Consider the following 19,956-nt stretch of genomic DNA (forward strand, 5'->3'; position numbering starts at 1 on the left):
CCCGGACCTTCCGTTTGCTTCTCTGGCTTTGTGGTAGGCTTGCCGTAGCTCCTTAATTTTCACGCGGCACTGCTGTTATGGCCTCTGTCCTTCATGGCCTTGGAGACCTTTTCTAATATTTTGCCATTTCGTTTACTGCTTCGGAGTTCAGCCAGCAGTGATTCGTCTCCCCATATGGCGAGCAGATCCCGTACCTCCCGTTCTGTCCATGCTGGAGCTCTTTTGCGATCCTGGGACTCCATCACGGTTACCTGTGCTGATGAGCTCTGCGTGGTCACCTGTGCTCTCCACACTGAGCAAACAGGAAATGAAATTCAAACGTTCGCGGGGCTTTTCCTGTCTACCTGGCCAGTGCATCTGAGTTGAGAGTGCTGTCCAGAGCGGTCACAATGAAGCACTGTGGGATAGCTCCCGGAGGCCAATAACGTCGAATTCCGTCCACACTACCCCAATTCCGACCCCCTAAGGCCGATTTTATCGCTAATCCCCTCGTCGGAGGTGGAGTAAAGAAACCGGTTTAAAGGGCCCTTTAAGTCGAAAGAAAGGGCTTCGTCGTGTGAACGTGTCCAGGCTTAATTCGATTTAACGCGGCTAAAGTCGACCTAAACTCGTAGTGTAGACCAGGCCTAAAACCCAAGCTGTCTGTTATTATCAGGGAAGCGAAAGCAGAGCTGGAACAAGAGGCCTGACCTTTTCCTTCCTCAAGCTGACACATTTTCAGCTCCCAGGGCTGTTGACCTGAAGGTCCCTCCCCACCAGTGGTCATTAGCAGAGAAGATGACTGGAAATTCCACTATGCTTCAGTGGGCCCTTGGTGGATGACAGGGTCAAGAACCCCACCCCACCCCACCTCTGCATCAGCCTGTGTTATGCAGGTCAGGCTGGGGATCAAAATGGACCCTTCTTCTGGTCTATCAATCTATGGATTCTGGGCTGGGGGAGATTCCCAGCTTTTGACAAGAGGCCTTAGATCTCTCAGACCCTAGTCCTTACTGCGGTAGCCCTATAGTTTGCGGGACTAAGTCAACCCTATTAGCATCTTTATCATTCAACAGCTGAAGGGAGGGTATTATGCAAGTGCACGAGGGAAACCAGGCAGCCCTTGCCGATGGGGGCAGCCGGTAAATATGTGGCCGACATCTTCTTATTGGTCACAGTAGCAAAGGCGGGAGTCACGAAGGGTGTGATGCAGCCACGTTCCCAACGTAGACCCTGGAAGGACCCTGCTTCAGCAGGGGAAAGCAAAGCTGCAACCAGCAGGCCAACTTTTAGATCCTGGCCAGCATGGACTTTCAAGCTGCAGCCAGGCATAAGAGCCATTGCAGGTTCCTAGCTGTAATTGCTATAGGTAGCGTGTGAGAACAGGGATGAGTAAACGGTATTCTAAGTCAGTTTGCCACCCCAGTTCTCAGTTTGCCACCCCAGTTCTCACTCCTGCTCAGGGAACTTCCTTTCCTGCCCAGCCTCCCCCATGCATGTATCACATCTACCATCTGCAGAAGTTTTCTGGGTTCCCTCACCGTCTTTTCTCAAGATCCGTTTGTATTTTCATGCTTCCCCCCTCACCCGCCAAACTTACTGGCTGCAAGGTAGGAACTTTTTTTCAAATTTTTCTATTCGTAGGTCATTGGGCTACTCTGAATTGATCATGCAAGCCTTGGAGAAAATCAATTTTCGCAGAAACAGTAGTCCTAGAAAAAAGTCCTTTCCAAAACTTTCGCGCTACCAGCTGTGGACAGTCTGATATAAACCAGAGGCGGGTAAAAGACCGTTCTAAAGTTTCCATCTCACAAGGATAGGTGTAAAGATCAAGGGGTTACAACAAAGCTCTACTGTGATGCAAGAAAACAATAGAAAGCGCTGGCCCCAAAATACTACCCAACGTATTCCTCTTCAACCAAATCTGTTGGGGTAGCAAAAATAATTCAATCATTCTCCCCTACCACCCTCCGTTCTTATGTTCAATTTAGAAGGCCTGATTCTGATCTCACTTCCACCATTCAGATGCCAGCATAATGTTGGCATTACACCCAATTTACACCAGTGAGGCTGGAATGAGGCTCGGCCCCTCTGTAACGCTTTCCACAGGCGCTTAGTAATATAGTAAATCAGGCAACTGTATTCAAAGAAGAAACTTCCACTGAGACTATTCCTTTAAGAGAATGAGCGATGTACACTACATAATGGATGCTGAGAAAGCAATTTACAAAGCAAATAAATCAAAGTACATTCATTTTATAATTCGGGCCTCCACATTCAGCCCTCTGGATGATCATAATCAGTCAGATCAATAATTCTGGAAGGAATAAATGAATGCATTTTAAAAGAAAGGAGATCTATGTTTGGAGTGAGTTTCACTGCAGGCATTAGCATTTACAGTAAACATTCAAGTACTGTTCGGGTGAGTAAGTGCTACCATAACACCTATCCACGCTGCAGGACAGTCAGTAAACTTGGAAAGCTCCTGATCGTAGACTAGTCAGATTTGCTTGCCATAAGCATAAAAGATTCCACCCATCGAGAAACCCATGTGCTTTTTAAAAACATAGGCCCTGATCTTGAAAATCTAACCTTTGGGGACTCTCTTCTTGAATTCGATGGGAACTGAGTTTTGGCTGAGTAAGAAAAGCAGAATGAAGCCCTGATTCAGCAAGGTATGTAAGCACCTGATTGAAGGATAAGCATCTGAGTAGGCCCGTGAGCAGGGCCGGCTCCAGGTTTTTTGCCACCCCAAGCATTCCGCCCCTTGAGAAGTGCCGCCCCAAGCACATGCTTGGAACGCTGGTGCCTAGAGCCGGCCCTGCCCGTGAGAGTCAACAGGTGAGATTCTGAGTTGTGCCTCTAAGAGGCACAGCACAGAGGAGGGTGGTGCCTTTCTGATCCCGGGCTGCACCGGGGACTACAGTGGCCCTTGCTGTAATTTAGAAACCCCCGTGGGCCAGTCAAAGTTACAGCAGCCTCCCGGGGCTGACCTATGAGCCACGGCCCTGCCTGGAATCGCTGCACCCTCTGACGCAGCTTTCCCAGCTCTGGCATGGCCTCTACCGCAGAGATGTACGGAGGGTTGCTCAGAGGGCAGCCTTATGGCGCTGCTGGTGGAATCCATCCCAACTGGATCGGTGGCTTGTAGAGCCCCTCTACTCCAGCTGACCGGGAGGGAGAGTTCTGCCCCAGACTAGGATGAAGGACTGGATGACCCCTCGAGACCCCTTCCAGCCATCCAACTTTATGATTCCCTTATGCACAGAACTAGATGTATTTAAAGTTACGTGCCTAAGTGCTTTGCTGAACGCGGACCTCAGATGAACACTGATTTCTAAAAGGGATTCGATAGCTGATCTGATTGTGATACTCTGCCAAGCGGAATAACAAAGAGAAAGCCCCCAGACTATGCTACAGCTAGACAATGTGACAGTCGTCTGACAGCTCTTGTTTTCAGATGACGTATTAATTAGTTTTGCCTCTTTCCGCCCAAGAAGCGAGCACCACGAGGTTGCAGTTTTCTCCAAATCGTGCATGGTTAGAACCTATTCGCTGAAGAGCTGGTGTGAATAAATCTTGGGCTGACATTCGCACAGGAGCGCGTCATTGCAGCATCCAAGCTATTCTGATTGGCCTCTGAGGTCGCAACTAATGTTTCTGTCCCATTATGGGATGAGGGTGACTCTTCAGAGCCGGCTTATGCCGTGAATACTCACCATTATGAATCATCTGCAATATTCCCTGTTCTCATGCGCAGCGTGAGTTAACATAGGCCCCGATTCAGCAAAGCACTCAGGCACATGCTCAGGCAAAGCAGGTGAACAAGCAAGAAAGAAGCATTGTCTAATGGACAGAACACAGGACTGGGCCATAGGTCCGGCCGTCCTTTCCAATCTGGGAGGGGAAAGAAAGGTACTTTGGAGTAGGGGGGAAGGAGACACCCAAAGCCCCTGACATGGAGCAGGAAGAATGGGGGACCCTGGCATAGGGGGAGGGAAAAAGGGGGGTACACAGAGCCCCAGGCATAGAGGAGAGGAGGAAATGGGGGTACACAGAGCGCCAGGCATAGGGGGTTTAATGGAGGACCCTGGTCTGGAGGGGGAAGGGGCTATGTGGGTACACAAAACTCCTAGCATGAGGGAGGTGGGGGTTCCAGGGACTCCCTAAAACAGAGAGGGTTGGGAGGGGGTACTCAGGGAGCTTGTGGGGGAGGAATGGAGAGATGCAAGGAGCCCGGGTGTGCGCATGGAGCTCGGCCGACAGAAGCAACAATGTCTGCATGACCCTCCTGTCTAGACAGTCTGCAAGCTCTTTGGGACAGGGACACACTTTCAGCACAATGGAGCCCCGATCTTAGTCAGCGCCACTTAGGGGCTACCATAACACACAGGATTAATTTACATAATCAGCAGAGCTTTTCATTTTAAGCAAGTTTCATTAACTTCAGCGGGACTTGGAATCATAGAATATCAGGGTTGGAAGAGACCTCAGGAGGTCATCTAGTCCCTGCTCAAAGCAGGACCAACACCAACTCAATCAAGAATGTGCTTAAGGCCCAGATTTTTAAAGGTATTTAGAGACGTTGCTGTGCTCAGCCGTGCAATGCCAAACTGATTTAGAAGCTTAAGTATCATTGCCAAAAGGGATTTAGGCACTTAGAAACCTCAATCCCGCCGACTGTCCACCCTAAATTAGGCACTGCACGGCTGAGCACAGACGGTCCAGGCCTCAGGTGCCAGAATGTGTGCAAAATTGCAAAAACTAGAATGAGCGTGTACTGAAAAGCCAGTTTGCAGCTTTGGTCCAGATCTGCTGAAGATATTCCCATTACACTGGCCCGCCGTGGACTGTCGCTAGATGGACCTGTGACAACTATTAAAATACACGCAAAATCACTGCAGAAACTTAACTGAGAACCCAACCAACCCAATAGCCAGCTAGGGAAGAACAGTAAACGGACAGTGGCCCAGAAAGACCAGAAAAATGAATTTTGTACATTCAGAGTTTACATTTTTAAAAGAAAATCAGATGGAAAATCTATCCCGCTCAATGGCTGTGCGGTAGCAATCTCTCTACCACGAAGAGAACAGAACACACGCACGCACACACGGAGAGAGGCTTAATAACACTGAATTGTCATCGATTGCAATGGCCACCTCAGCTTGCTGGTCTGAAGAGAATAAACGCCCACCGAAGCACACCAAAGATCATTGAAAATGTCTGAATGGCTTTAATGTGAATCCAGTTACTTGAATGAAAAAAGTACCAGAGGAGAGCGGTGGGTTTTTCCCCCCCCTTTCTCCGTTTTTAAGAGTATTTTCTCCCCGTGTCTGTACATCTTGGCTCATCCCTGAGTCATCTTCAGGGTCTCCTCCCCCGCCGCCAAAGTCAAGGTCCCTAAATGGAAAAACTAAGCATAGAGAGACAGCCTCATTGGCAAGAGAAGGTAACATCTGCTGTCGGATGCTGAATCAGTCCTGCCCATAGGAAAACCACAGGGGCAGGGGGTGGATTTCTGCCAGGGGCGACTTGTGGGAGGGGCACAAAGGGTCGTGACCCTCGCCAGGGTGAAGTGCCCCCAGCAGCCAGCCTGGGCGGGGAGAGGAAGGGGGGGGCAGAGATGGAAGGGAAGGGGCAGAGCCAGAACCTCTCCTGGGACACTGCCCGGTGCAGTGAAGCAGCTGCCTGGGATAGCACCGGACTGCAGTAGGCTGCCCCCAACCCAGGCTCAGCTTCTTGGGACAGTGGCCGAGCGAGCCGGAGCCGCCCCCCCTCCCCGTAGGCTCAGAGTTGGCTCCTGTCTCCAGAAGCTGAGCCTGGGCAGATCAGGTCTCAGCGAGAACCCCCAAGCTAGCTCTGTGTCTGACACACACACACACACACACACACACACGCATCCAGCTCGCATGCACACGGACACGTGCAGAGGAGGACCGTGGCTCAGTTAACTCAGATCATGCCACGGTTTTACCTCTTCTCCTGGGATTTAGAGATTTTCTGTATTCATGCTGAGAGCTTTCCATACAGTCGTCTTAGGCATTTCGTCTGAGATGTTTATCTCTGAAGGATCATCCCTGCAACAAATATTATAGGTGTTGATTGGCTCTGGTCCAGCAAAGCACTTAAGCACGTGCTTATCTTTAAGCAGGTGAAGAGTCTGAAGTCAACGAGACTGCCCGTGTGGTTAAAGTGAACCTTGGGCTTAATGCCTTGCTGGATCATTGACCTTAGGAACCAACCCACACAAGTGCTGAGCATCTACTGGGTGCACTGGGAGTTGCAAGCTCCTAAACCATTCGTGGTGATAAAAACACTTCTGCAAATCCTTCTAAATGGGCTGGTGTCAATATGCCAGAACTGCAGCCAGCTGTTGGCTGAGAAAGCTTCTGTGCAAAAACGTGCGGTCCCGCACACTGTTTGCTCACAGTTTCGTTGCCCATTTAGCTAACTTGGGAGTCCTCAACACAAAGGACAAATGGATTGCTTCTTCGGACTGCGTTTGTCTGATAGTCCCAGTCTGGGAGCACCAGAGAGAGGGCTGGTCTCGACAGTGTTTGAAACAGCCTCTTAAAACCAGCACGAAGGAATGTCGGTTACGCTCGGAAGAAGCCGAGTCTGGAGTTTTGAATCCCATATAATGAGTTTCCAGTAAGTGGTGAAGTGATGGCAACATCCTTTAAAGCAGAGGACCATGTCTTGGCTGCTGATGCTGCTAGTGCTGTTCATAACACCTGGGCTGACAGAGCCCAGGGGAGTAGTAGGTAGGAGCCACAATAACGTTACCTAGCTCACACATCACGCTTTCCCTCTGCAGATCTCCCAGCACTTGACAAAAGGAGATCATCACCATTACCCCATTTCCCAGATGGGGAATGGAATCAGTTGACCCAAGGTCAACCAGCAGGCCACTGGCAGAGCCAGGCGTAGAATTCAGGGCTCCCACATCCCAGTTCAGTGCCCTAACCATGGGCAGCACTTCCTCACAAAATGTAAAGGTACCGTAGTTTTCACATCCACCACCAGGTCTTGGCTTCCATAGGTTTTCCCATGAGGAAGGGGCAGGAGCGGTGCCAGGGTTTTTGGCGCCCTAGGTGGGGGTCCTTCCGCACTCCCGGTCGTCGTTGGCAATTCTGCGGCGCGGGGGTCCTTCCGCGCTCCCGGTCTTCGGGGCACTTCGGCGGCGGGTCCCGGAGCAAGTGAAGGACCCACCACAGAATTGCCGCCGAAGACCCGGAGCGCAGAAGGACCCCCCCGCCGCCGAATTGCCGCCAAGGGCAGCAAAATGCCCCCCCCCCAAATCCTTGCACCCTAGGCAACTGCCTAGGTCGCCTAAATGGAAGCACCGGCCTTGGGAAGGGGTGAGACACCTCACCTCACTTTCATTTCAGGACATGTCAGCCACTTGATTCTGCCTAACGGGGGTTGCCAACAAGGAGCAATGGGAAGTCTGGCTATTAAGACTCATGAAAATCCCCTTTCACACCCTTATCATTCTCCTTATGAATAGAGCTGGTCGGAAAAAAGTCGGCAACACAGTTTTCTGTCGGAAAATGCCGTTTCGGCGAAACTGAACTTTTTCGCAAAATCGTATAGATTTTTAGGGGGGGAAAAGCGGGTTGGAAATGTTGAAAGTTCCCATTTTGACATTTTCAGAACACAAAGTTGCCATTTTCATTTCAAAATTACTTTTTGTTTTGAAATTGACTTTATTTTAAAAACCTTTTAAAAAATAAAAAGCATCAAAATTGAAACAAAACATTTTGACTGATCCAACACTATTATTTTTAAATTTTCATTTCACAAGTTTGGCATTTCGTCCCAATAAGGGCTGAAAAAAAATGTGAAATCTTGAAATTTTTCACAGGATGAAAAATCTGTTTTCCAACCAACTCTATTTTATTAACACATCGCTCTCATGAGCGGTTATGAGGGAAGGGAGTGGAATCAGTTCATGTTAGGAACACCACCACAGATGTCTGGAGATTTCTCTTTACACGCTCGATCTGCCTGGGGAGCGCAAAGCTGTGTAACAGCCTTTGTATTTATTGGAATATGAAGGACATTTAAATATGTGGCTGTAGTGGGGCGGCTGCCCCACTCCCTGAGATTATGGGCTGTGGCAGGCCAGTGGGCCTGCGCAGACGCACAGCCAATCAGAGAAGGGCTTACTAGGAGCCAATCAGTGGCATTAGAAGAAAGTCAACCTATTTTTTTTTTTAGTTTAGATTATAATGACTAGGGCTTGGATGTTCAAAGTGCCCAAATCTCATTGAAATTCAACTCCCTTAGCCTGCTGTGAAAATGCCAGCCTAGATCACTAATGCTGAGAAAAGCCTGGGTTGATGGAAATACAGCACATCCATGAAGATACTAGTGGAGCAAAGAATGTGGCAACAAAATATTCATGCTGGGGGATTTCCTTAGTGAATTGTACCTGAAATTGTTATTTCGTCCTGGAACAGTCAAATATTTCGTTTTCCCCAATGGTAACTGCATGACAGTTGCTTCAGCAGCTTCAATCATTTTCTGAGACTCCTGTTTTAAAAAAAAAAAAACAAGTTCTCTCTCTGTTGAGGAAGAAATTAAGGGCGGTCTCACTTGGTTATTTCTGCTGGCCAGGGTACAGATGAAGTAGAACTGTGAGAGCAAAAGCTGTTGGATCTTCCGCTCCAAGTGCAAGTGGCTGTTTTTTACCTTGCCTTCTCTGACATAAATAAATAGCAACATGTATATTTTAAAAAAAACAACCCTACCCAAACAAAACACTCCACGGAACACACAGGATGAGAGAATGAACCACACGTTGTTATGTAAAGCCTCCGTTCAATCTAGTAGAATGCGATTGTAAGATTTGTAACTTTTCAGTCATTGCTAGTATGATCATTAAGTTCTGTAACCTTTTGCAAACTTTGTAACTTTAGTTATTGTTAGCATAGCCTTTTAAGTTCTGTAACTTTTGCAAGCTTTGTAACCTTTTCAGTTACCACTTGTATAAACCTCCAAGCTTTGCAATATTCCATCATGCAATCAGAGAGTGTGAACAAGGGAGTGTGTGTGGGAGATAAGGGAGTGTGAACAAAGGAGTGTATGTGAGTCTGGGCGGAGAGGAACTGCAAGGAAAATAGAGACAGGAGACAGGAGACAAGTGTGTCTGATGTAATCTGCTCTGAGAAGGCAATCATGGGGTGCTGTAAAGAGAAGAAGAACTTGGTATGCATGAAAGGAAGGAGGGCTGGAAATACTTCTCAGGGATGGACACAGAAGGGAAACTCAGTGTACGTGACAGGAGCCGCCCAGTTCCATAAAAGGAAAAAGGCATGCACACAAGCCCGCTGCTTCTTGACCTGCTCGCCGGCCCGGATCCGTGACCGCAGGCAGACACACCAGATCTACTATGCTTCGGCTTCTTGGCTTCCTCTGCTGTCTCCGGTAACTCTCCGGCTGTGTGAGTGTGTGGGTGCATGAGGGTATGAATGTGATGAATGTGTGCATGCATGAATAAGCCCCATCCCTTTTCTGTTTGATCCAACAGCGGCATTTAATAAAAACAATGTAACCCTGGGTTGGTTTCTAGGGAAACTGAGGTAACACATGTGCCCAGATGTTAGCCACATCGCTTAATGCCCGACTGGAAGGCACTGAGATACGACAGTGATGTGTGTGGTATAAGAACTCGTATAGTTTAGTACAGTCATACTCAGACTGAGATTCAGGAGACGCAAGTAGCTCTTCATTGTGTCTCCTGCGGCTCTTTGCAGCACATGATATTAAAACACGGCGTGATTTAACTATTATCCAATCTAAGTTATTCAAGAATCAGGATCCTTTTGCTAGGTCATTAACCAATTGTACTTGGTCAGTCATTTTGCTGATATATATGAATTCATACTACTGTGGCTCTTCTGGGTAATGTTGATCATTAATTTGTGTTCCTGAACCCCTGAGGTCTGGCTATAACTGCTATAGTATATAGTATAGCATAGTTCTGGCCCACCTAGTGTGTTGTATATCCTGCAAAACATTTCAATTTCAATGTAACTGCATTTTCCAAAGGAAAACTGTTCCATTGAAAATTACCAGCCCCTAACCCTCCTGCTTCCAAATACATTACATTGCTCTTTATTTATGATCCTCCAGCCAGGTTTCAATCCATAAACAAAGGGTTATACTGGCAAGTGGAAGTGTTATGAATTCACAGGCGCTGTCTAGCCCGGGACACTCAATGGATATTACCTCTTCTTCCTTGGCTTTATTTTTGGCATCATCCAGTTTTTTCTTCTTGCTTTCTGGCATGAGGTCATCGAGCCAACTGAGCTCCCGCTTCGAGAAGCAGAAATCCATGACTTGCCGGACAAAGACCAGAGCCAAGACCTACATGGATACAAATGAACAGCTAATCAGTTCAAAGAGCCACTTTTCATACTAGAGTTCACCAGTGAAGTCGATTCGGGTATAAACGGGTGAAATGGACCAAGTTGATTATGGTTTCACTCAATTTTCAGATTCAGAACATCTTTTGTTTTCAGGTATTATTGTATCAACCAGGCAAGGTACTAACAAGCTTCAACAGGACTTTATTTTTACAGTGGAAACCTCTTTACCAAGCTGCAGCTGCACCCTCTGTAACTCTCACTCAGCCTCCTCAACTCCTCCCCCCTCCTTCCTGTTTCCTGTCCTTTCAGATTCCCAACAGCCAGTGCTCCCAGTTCTAATAATTACAGCAGCATCTAAACATCACAGGTCTGCATTAATCAACATTCTGCAAACACATTGGGCCCGATCCTCATGTAAAGTGAGGCCCCTTAACAGTGCTCAGGTGATGCACAGGGGCCTTGTCTTCATTAGGGAAAGGTGTGTTTTTAAAATGTGGTGAAATCCTAGTGTAGACAAGGCAAACGATCATTTTAGCAGGCGTTAGCTGGTCGAGTTCAACCCTGGACTCCTGCTCTGGGTTGTCCTCAATCAGCTAACTACAACTGCCTCGTCTACACGGGGATTTTGACATGGTTAGTTCACACGTGTTAAAAAATACATCTTTTTTCCCAGTTTGGACATGGACCCGGAAGCAGGCCCAATACCTGTCCAGTTAACCTAGCAAGCATAACAAAAATGCTGCCCCAGCTCATTCCTAATGGCAGGCGTCAATGAGACCGCTCATGTGAGCAGGGGCGGCTCCAGCACCAGCACACGAAGCGCATGCCTGGGGCGGCAAGCCGCAGGGGGCAGCCTTCAGCGGCATGCCTGCAGGAGGTCCGCCGGTCCCGTGGCTTTGGCGGCAATTCGGCGGTGGGTACCTCCCGCAGGCATGCCGCCGAATCCGCGTTACCAGCGGACCTCCCGCAGGCATGCCGCCGAAGGATGCCTGGCTGCCGTGCTTGGGGCGGCAAAAAACATAGAGCCGCCCCTGCGTGTGAGTAAGGGATATAGACGAGGCCTTTAGGGATCTCTTCTCGTTTGCACCGCACAAAAGAGCCTGAATAGGGAATTATATTGACACTCATTTTACTTTGGCATTGGAGGCCGTAGGGGAAATGAGACTCAGTAAGACCCTTACTAATTCTTGAACAAAACCGCCAATCACACCCTAAAGCAGACGACTGGTGTCTATCGATACAAACCATCCAGCTAGAAAAGAGCAAGAGCTTTACCATCATGGGAAAGACGATGGCAGCAGGAGAAACTTTGATGGCCCAGAGTGAAACGAGGCACGTCAGCTGGATCACGGTGAAGAGATGTACTTTTCGCAAGGGGACGTGCCGTAAGTAGATAAAGTCGGGCTGGTGTTTTGCCGGCATTCCAAACAGCTTCAGGCGATCGAAGAACTGAAAAGACCATGTACAGAAGAGGTTCTGATTACACAGAATTTCAAATGCTGGCCGAGATTTGCATTCAGTAGTTTAAGTTATTAACAGGAAGAGAAATAAAAGAGTCTCCTTTAAAATAACAATCTAGTAGGATGTTGAAAATTACCATATGCAAACCAGCGTGAGTCTTTGTCCCCCCCCAGTGGCTAGATCACGTGTAGAGGTTTGTGATTCTACTACTGCCTGTAAGCTAATGGACGAGGTCCTTTAGCTCAAGGAGTAATAACACCACCATATAACTCTTATACAGCACTTTCCATCAGCAGATCTCAGAACACTTTACACATGGGGAAACTGAGGCACGGGGTGGGCAATGGCTTGCCTAACATCATCCAGAAGGCCAGCGCCAGGAATAGAACCTAGGTCTTGGGAGTCCTAATTCAGTGCGCTATCCACTGCCACACTATCTGGCACACAGCCTTGCGTTACAAAATTACATACCTGAATTCCTCTGAGTGAAGAAACGCCCATGTAAAGGAACACACCATAAAGCACTGGCATCGGGATAAACTGCAAAGAGAACGTAAGTATTGAATATAAACCCGTCTACAGTCAATAACAGCCATTTATCTAAGGCTCGCCCATCATTAAGGCTGACATTTTCCATGCTTCAGCTCTGTTTCGGAATGACTTTTTGGGGAAAGTTACATCAAAAACGATTCGGTCGTTTCTGAGAACGAGGTTAGAGAAAAGTAGGTTCTTTCGCCAATGTTCAAAAGTACTTATCTCAACGCTGCTGAACTCCGTGACATTAAAGAAAAGCCATCCCCATAGTTCACTGTGACTAGCATGCTTCATCTTAGCCCACCGATGACGTTTTGAGGTGAAAACTTGTAAGAAAGTCTGTGCAGCCACTATGGAAGGGTTAGCCTTTATGAAAGCAGTGCATTCTGGGAACCACAGTCAATTGTAACTGGAAGACCAGCAACTGGATGTGGTACTGGTCTGAATATGCTTGATTTCATCCAGTTTTAAAAATTAAAAAAGGGATGAGCCTGGCCCTGGCTGGAAGAAAAAAGGAGTTTGTGGCACATGCTCATGTGCTCCAGGATGATGGCCTAGACATGACCCGAGTCCAGACTCTGGCTCCATGTCTTCATTCAGTTTTAAATCAGTTCCACAGAGGGGAATCCATCCAGGCAGGCTTTCCCCTCCTCAGCACTCTGGGTCTTATGGCTTGCACACACATCCCCATCATCGACACATGCAAATGAGAGGGCTCCTGTGTGCAAAACCCACAGCCAGGCACATGAATCATAGAATCATAGAATAGCAGGCTTGGAAGGGACATCAGGAGGTCATCTAGTCCAAGCCCCTGCTCAAAGCAGGACCAATCCCCAGACAAATAAATTCACATTCACATGGCGCAGGCATGAAAAACACAGGCATAGAAATATACACGCACAAACAGAAGGCCCATTTGGACAACCTGGCTGTATGGGTCTGCCACTTTGTCCATTAACCCTCTTTAAGGGCATGTTTTCACTGCATAAAGCGATGTGTTCTTAACTCGGGTTAAAGGGTAAAGGTTCTTAACTCGGGCTCGCTCAGGTTAAAATAGCAGCGAAGACGCAGCAACTCGGCTTTTAACTCAGGTTAGTAGCTCGAGATAAAGTCTATGGGGAGACTGAGGTTGAACACAAGCTGCTAACGTGAATGAACAGCTGAGTAGACATGTCTTCACTGCTGTTTTAACCAGGGTTAGCTAACCTGAAAACATACCTTTTTTTTTTTTTGCTTCAGTGAAGACATACTCTAAGATGGAAGCCAGTTCTGAGGAAGTGAGTAGGGTGAGCTGCCACTTCTTATGGTAATGCTCCTTGTAATATTTCTTATCACATTATCCCTGGAAATAGGAACCTGGGAGTTGCCAGACTAAATCAGACCTGAGGTCCATCTAATCGGTACCAGATGCACCAGAGGAAGTGCAAGAACCCAGCAATAGGCAAATGTGGGATAATCTGCCCTTCCCTGAAGTCTCACCTTAATAATTAATAGTTAGAGATTGGCTTAAACCCTGCAGCACAAGATTCTTTATCTCTTTTTTCCCTTGAATTATCTGTTATAACTATGGATATTATTGTTATCCATATAAATGTCCAATCCCGCTTTGAATCTTATTAAATTCTTGACCTCAGCAACATCATGTGGCAGTGAGTTCCACAGTCCAATCACAAACACAATATTTCTCCATATATTTATTGTCCCAATGAACTTTGGGTACTTTGTGTCCTGTTACCTTTAACACAGCAGTCATGAAGACGGAACAGCCCATAAGCACAAAGATCATGAGGCCAGTGACCCTTTGCTCTCGTATCCCGAGAAATTTCGGTTGTTCTCCCGGAGCTGAGCAGCCAGACTCTAGTTTAAGGCTGTTCACATGGGTGATGGATAGAACAGTCGCAGCGACAAACCAGGGCAGCCCCATCACGGAGCACACCCCAAGCATTATTGCCACCATCAGAAGGTCCAGGTGGTAGCCACATCCTTTCTGCAAGAAAACAGAATCCAGTGAGACAGGACACAAGCTTCACCCAAAGGGATGATCTTTGAAAACAGATTCATGGGTTGAAATCCTGGTTCACGTTAATGGCCGTTTTGCCATTGACTTCAATAGAGCCAGGATTTCACCCAAAGATATTAAGGCCGGAAGTGACTGTTATGATTAGCTAGTGTAATCTCCTGCACAACACAGGCCATTCACAGAATTTCACTCAGTTATTCCATATCTTGAAGTTGAGCTGGAGCACAGTTTTCAGAAATACAAACTAAACCTTGATGTACGATGCACAAGTTATGTTTTGTAATTAAATGCCATGTAACGATCTGAAAAACACCAATATTAATACAAGAAATAAAGAAGCGCTGAGTTATTTGTGCTCATAAGAATTCTTTCAGAAACAGAGAATTCATCATTTTTATCCAGAAAAGTTCCAGCAGGAAGATTTTATGGTTTAATAAAGTGCCTTGGAAAACGAACATCCTTCAAGTCTATAACTGTCCAGTCGTGTAGAAATTAACTTTTAAGTAGAGTTTGGTGGGAAAACATTTTAATTCTTTGATAAAAATGAAAAACACTCAAGTTTGTTGACATTGTTCTTGAAAAATTGTCCAAAAAAATCTCTTTAGCTTTTGGAAACTGAAAACCAATAACAAAAATTAGGCTTTTTTAATATGAAAACCTGGAAATTATCAACAAAACCAGATTTTTTTTTTTGGTAGAAATTTCCATTTAATCAGAAAGCTATTTTTCATCAGAAAAATTTCAACCGGTTTTATTTTTAATCAACTAAGAGAAAGCTATAGTATGAGTTGCTTTGTGGTGTGTCAAACTAATTAATTCCCCAGTCACTGATGGTAATACAAACCTCTCCTCAATATTTTGGTTTTAGGCTAATTTATTTGTTAGGAAGATCATTGGCCGAATTCTCTGTTGCTCTGCTCCATGTGTAGTCATTTAGGGCCTAATTCAGGAAAGCAATTAAGCAATTGTTTAAAGTTAAGCATGTGCTTAAGTCAGGGCCTTGCAAAGTGAGTGCAAAGCTCCGATGTGGAAGCATGTCACGCTCACTTTGCACAGGGGGTAAATGACGCAAGGTTCAGAGTAATGGAGAATCAGGTCTCTTCATCCACTCCTAAAACACTGTTACCTTGAGTTTATGCTCCTTTCTGTTTATGATAACAGCAGTGATTTGCTGGTCCATGAATATCAAGATGGTGCAGAGGAGAGCTGGGATGAGAGCTGCTAACACCGTCCACCAGGGATTGGGTCCTATCGGGCTAATAATCCACCCACGGTCATCTCTTGTCGGCTACGGCAAAATACACACACACAGCATAATAAAAGCCATTTATTGAAGCAATTGTACCATCCATTCTCAGTCATCTTTCTATCTATGTACTTATCTGGCTCCCATCTCCACAGTACCTGAGGGCCTCAGTCTTGAATGTATTTATCCTCACAACACCCCTGCAAGTTAGGGCAGTGCTACTGTCCTCATTTTACAGATGAGGAACATGTTACTAAAGAGAACATTTTCTAAAGCTTCCAAAGGATTTAGGAGCCTATGTCCCATTTTTTCCCAAAGTAAAATATCCCATTGATTTAGGCTCCTAAGATCCTTGAAGGGGTATGCCTTACTCTCATTGATTTCAATGGGAGTTAAGTGCTTAAGTATCTTTAAGGATCTAGGCCTAAGTGCCTAAGTCACTTCTAAAAACAGAACAACCCCCAAGCCACTCGGGGGCTTTTGAAAATTCCACCCTGAGAGTTGAAGAGGCTTTCCAAGGTCACCCAGGGATACAGTGACAAAATCAGGACAGAGCTCGCATCTCCTGAGTCCCACTCCTCACTGTTCCAAGCACGAGATCCCACAGCTAGGAATTGGATCCAGGAGTCCTGTCTCTCGCTGCTTTAATCACTAATCCACACTCCCCATCCAGAAATGGGAATAGAACCCAGGAGTCCTGACTTCTAGTCTGCCATCCTCCATCCACTAAAGCATGCTGCCTTTCACAACATACAATGTCATTACAAATGTGGATTGTTCAGTGAACCCAAATCTGTTACACCATTTGCTTACCTTGAAGACACCGGGAACCTGTAGCTTTGGTGATGGGACTCCAATTAAGAAATCAAAAGTCACCATAGTGACGATAGTTAAGAAAACAGCAAAGTCACTTATCATGGCTCGTACCTGGTATGAGAAATTAAAGAAGCATTTGGCATTAGTAAGGCTGCGAGTTTGTCACAGAGGTCATGGAAATCCGATTCCGTGACATTCTGGGACCTCCGTGGCTGCTGCTGGGGTAGAATCATAGAGTCATCGAATATCAGGGTTGGAAGGGACCTCAGGAGGTCATCTAGTCCAACCCCCTACTCAAAGGTAGTCTCGGACCACAGGCCCCCCCAGCAGCAGCAGGAGTTTGGGTGCATGTGGGAGGGGGCTAAGGGTTGGGGCACAGGACGGGGTGAGGGCTCTGGGCGGCACTTACCTTGGGGGGCTCTCCAGAAGCGGCGACATGTCCCTCCCTCAGCTCCTACCTCCACGTGCTGCCTCTGCCCACAGGCAGTGCCCCCACAGCTCCCATTGGCTGTGGTTCCTGGCCAATGGGAGCTGCGGAGCCAGCACTAGGGGCAGTGCGCGGAGCTAGGAACTGAGGGAAGGACATGTCACCACTTCCGAGGAGCCGGGTGGGAAGCCTAGGGTGACCAGATGAGAGGAAGAAAATATCGGGACACATGGGGGGCGGGGAAGGGTCGGCAGCGGAGCAAAAAAAAGCATGAAGCGGAGTGCTGCGAAATATTGGGACAGAGACGCGGGACAAACGCCTAAATATCGGGACAGTCCCGATTTTATCGGGACGTCTGGTCACCCTAGGGAAGCCTGCCAGCCCTGCCAACCCCCAGCCCAGCTCCAGTGGGGGTCCTGGGCTGCTCTCCCCCGAGCACCTGTGGCGCCCCCGGGCCGACCCCCCATTAAGATTTAGTCAGGGGTATACAGTACAAGTCATGGACAGGTCATGGGCTGTGAATTTTTGTTTACTGCCCATGACCAGTTCATTACTTTTACTAAAAATACCCATGACTAAAATGTAGCCTTAGGCATTAGTAAACTGTCAAAACAAAACAATGGACAGTCCAGTCAAAGGCAAATGATCTTCCCATTGAAATTCTTTCCCTTTTTATTGTTCAACGTAATGTTAATTTTTAGCAAACAGCCAGATTCAAACATACTTTTTCATACAAGATTCTACCATTCAGAATTGTTTTTAAATCCCTGGATTCTTCCCTTTAGAAACATATCAATATCTACAGTCAATTCCAATAGTTCTATTACTTTATCCATATTACTGCATTCTCAATTTAGCAATATTGGTATTAGTCCAAATTGTTCAGGTGCCTGGGAGTGCATGCAATGGGGTTTGTGGGCACTGGCTAGATTCCACATTGTGGGCACTGGCTAGATCTCATTAGACAAGGATCATTATAAATATATCACATATATATCCTGATATGCCGGAATCATGCCATGACATCTGCTTCAGTACATGGAGAATTTGATGAGATTTCCACTACAGCTGTTTAAAAAATGTTTCCGCCCCCCTCCCCCGGGGAAAATGTTGGTGGTCAGACAAAATATTTCAGGCAAAATCCAAAATATTTGAATTTTGAAATGCTGCCATGATGCTTCATGGGAGATGTAGTTCAGGTGCCTCAAGCTCTCATTCTCCTCTATAGTCTGGGCTCCCACCTCAAACTACATCTCCCAGGATGCACTCTGATCTTCCCTCTTGTAAGGGGAGGCAGTGTATCATGGGAGTCCTTGGCCGTGGTGCATCATGGGTGATGTAGCCTACCTGGGAAACCCAGACCATAGTGGAGGATGGGGACATGAGAGCAATGAACTATAGTTCTCATGAAGGACCATGGCAAAATTTCTGACCAGTCCTAATTTCCTCTCAGCCTTGGAATTTATAGCAATATACACTAATAAGAGCTACCATGAAATACTGGTCTTTCAGGAAAGAGAGGGTTGGCAGTTAGCCACCATCTTCTACCTACTTTTGTTGGGAAATAGTGGCTGGTTTTAAACATCTTCAGTGCGCCAGACATGATGAAGGTGGTGAAGAAGAGAATGCAAGACCAGAAGAGGACATCTGGCGTGTAGGGGCCATGGTGCCCACAGGCGGGTCCAGTAAATTCTCCATGCATTTTCCGACATTCCTGGAGAAACAGGTAATCAAGACACCACCATAAACACACACAATGCCCGTGATACACCACAAATGTGATGTGACATCTCAAAAAAGAGGCTCTTTAAAGGCCTTAGTATCTGCATAGTCTGAAGACAGCATTCAGAGCTAAATCCTGCTATTCTTACATAGGCCAAACTCCCACTGACTACGATGCGCCTTTGGCTGACAGCGTATGGCTTTAATATGCATTAGGTAGCAACGTGTAGGAATGATCAGAAGGGCTGTGATGATTCATGGATATTAACACCCTCTTGTTACAAGTGTTGGTTGCTAACTTTTTTCATTCATAGATTTGAAGCCCTGAAGGGACATTTAGATCATCTAGTAAGACCTCTGATCCTCTAACTCTGAACTTGACAGGAGTAAACTATTAGTTACTTAAACTGCAATCACTTAACAGATGAGAGTCGTCGCTTGGGGTCATGTTTTCAAAAGTGTTCATTACGCTACGGTTCCTGTCATGACACGTAGGCAGGGCCGGTGCAAGGAAGTTTCGCGCCCTAGGCGAAACTTCCACCTTGCGCCCCCCCAGCCCTGCGGCAGCTCCCTGCCCCCCCCCTCCGCCCTGAGGCACCCCCCCCAGGGAGCCGTGCAGCAGCTCCCCACCCCAGCTCACCTCTGCTCCGCCTCCTCCCCGAGCACACCGCCCCCGCTCTAATTCTCCTCCCAGGCTTGCGGCCCAACAGCTGATTGGCGCTGCAAGCCTGGGAGGTGGGAGAAGTGGAGCTGCGACCGCGCGCTCAGGGAGGAACGCTGTAAAAAAAAAATTGGGGGCACCGCTTTTTGGCGCCCCCAAATCTTGGCGCCCTAGGCAACCGCCTAGTTCACCTTAATGGTAGCACCGGCCCTGCACGTAGGGCCAGATTTTCAAAACAGCTCAGCACCCAATCTGCTGACTAAAGCTGGTCAGAAAATAGATTTTCTGTCCTGTGAAACATTTTTGAATGTTGAAAAAAAAAATTGTTCCAAATCATGACAAGAAGCCAAAAATTTCAAAATTTTTGGCAAAAGGAGATTCTTAAAAAAAATTATTTTGTGGGGGGTCATTCGAAACGTTCAATAAATTTGAAATGTTTTGTTTCGATTTTGAGCACTTTTTAAAATGTATTTTTATTTTTTATACAAAATAAAGTATGTTTCAAAATGAAAAATAAATTTGAAACAAACAAACAAAAAAACCTTTTTGTTCCAAATATATCAAAATGGGACATTTCAATGTGTTCTAAATGTTTTTTTCTTTTTTCTTTTTAAGTGAAATTTTACTGCCAATATAATTTCGCAGAAAATTTAAGTTGCATCAAAGTGGAATTTTCAGATAGAAAACTGTTTGGACAAAATTTTTCCGACCAGC

At 46.6% G+C, this 19,956-nt stretch overlaps 1 protein-coding gene across 1 annotated transcript in view; it reads right to left on the reverse strand.

Annotated features, from left to right (window-relative positions):
* Positions 1-5,968: 5,968 nt before the first annotated feature.
* Positions 5,969-19,956, reverse strand: part of SLC4A8 (solute carrier family 4 member 8) — a 52,606-nt gene continuing 38,618 nt past the window's right edge. Inside the window, exons 15-23 of the mRNA XM_065419429.1 lie at positions 18,412-18,573; positions 16,430-16,543; positions 15,497-15,658; positions 14,086-14,337; positions 12,288-12,356; positions 11,631-11,804; positions 10,216-10,353; positions 8,417-8,517; positions 5,969-6,056 (exon numbers count right to left, since the gene is read on the reverse strand). Coding sequence (XP_065275501.1) covers positions 5,969-6,056; positions 8,417-8,517; positions 10,216-10,353; positions 11,631-11,804; positions 12,288-12,356; positions 14,086-14,337; positions 15,497-15,658; positions 16,430-16,543; positions 18,412-18,573 — 1,260 coding nt within the window. The remainder of the gene's footprint in view (positions 6,057-8,416; positions 8,518-10,215; positions 10,354-11,630; positions 11,805-12,287; positions 12,357-14,085; positions 14,338-15,496; positions 15,659-16,429; positions 16,544-18,411; positions 18,574-19,956) is intronic.

The sequence above is a fragment of the Emys orbicularis genome, chromosome 19 (genome assembly GCF_028017835.1).
Source record: "Emys orbicularis isolate rEmyOrb1 chromosome 19, rEmyOrb1.hap1, whole genome shotgun sequence".
Taxonomy (NCBI): Eukaryota; Metazoa; Chordata; order Testudines; family Emydidae; genus Emys; species Emys orbicularis.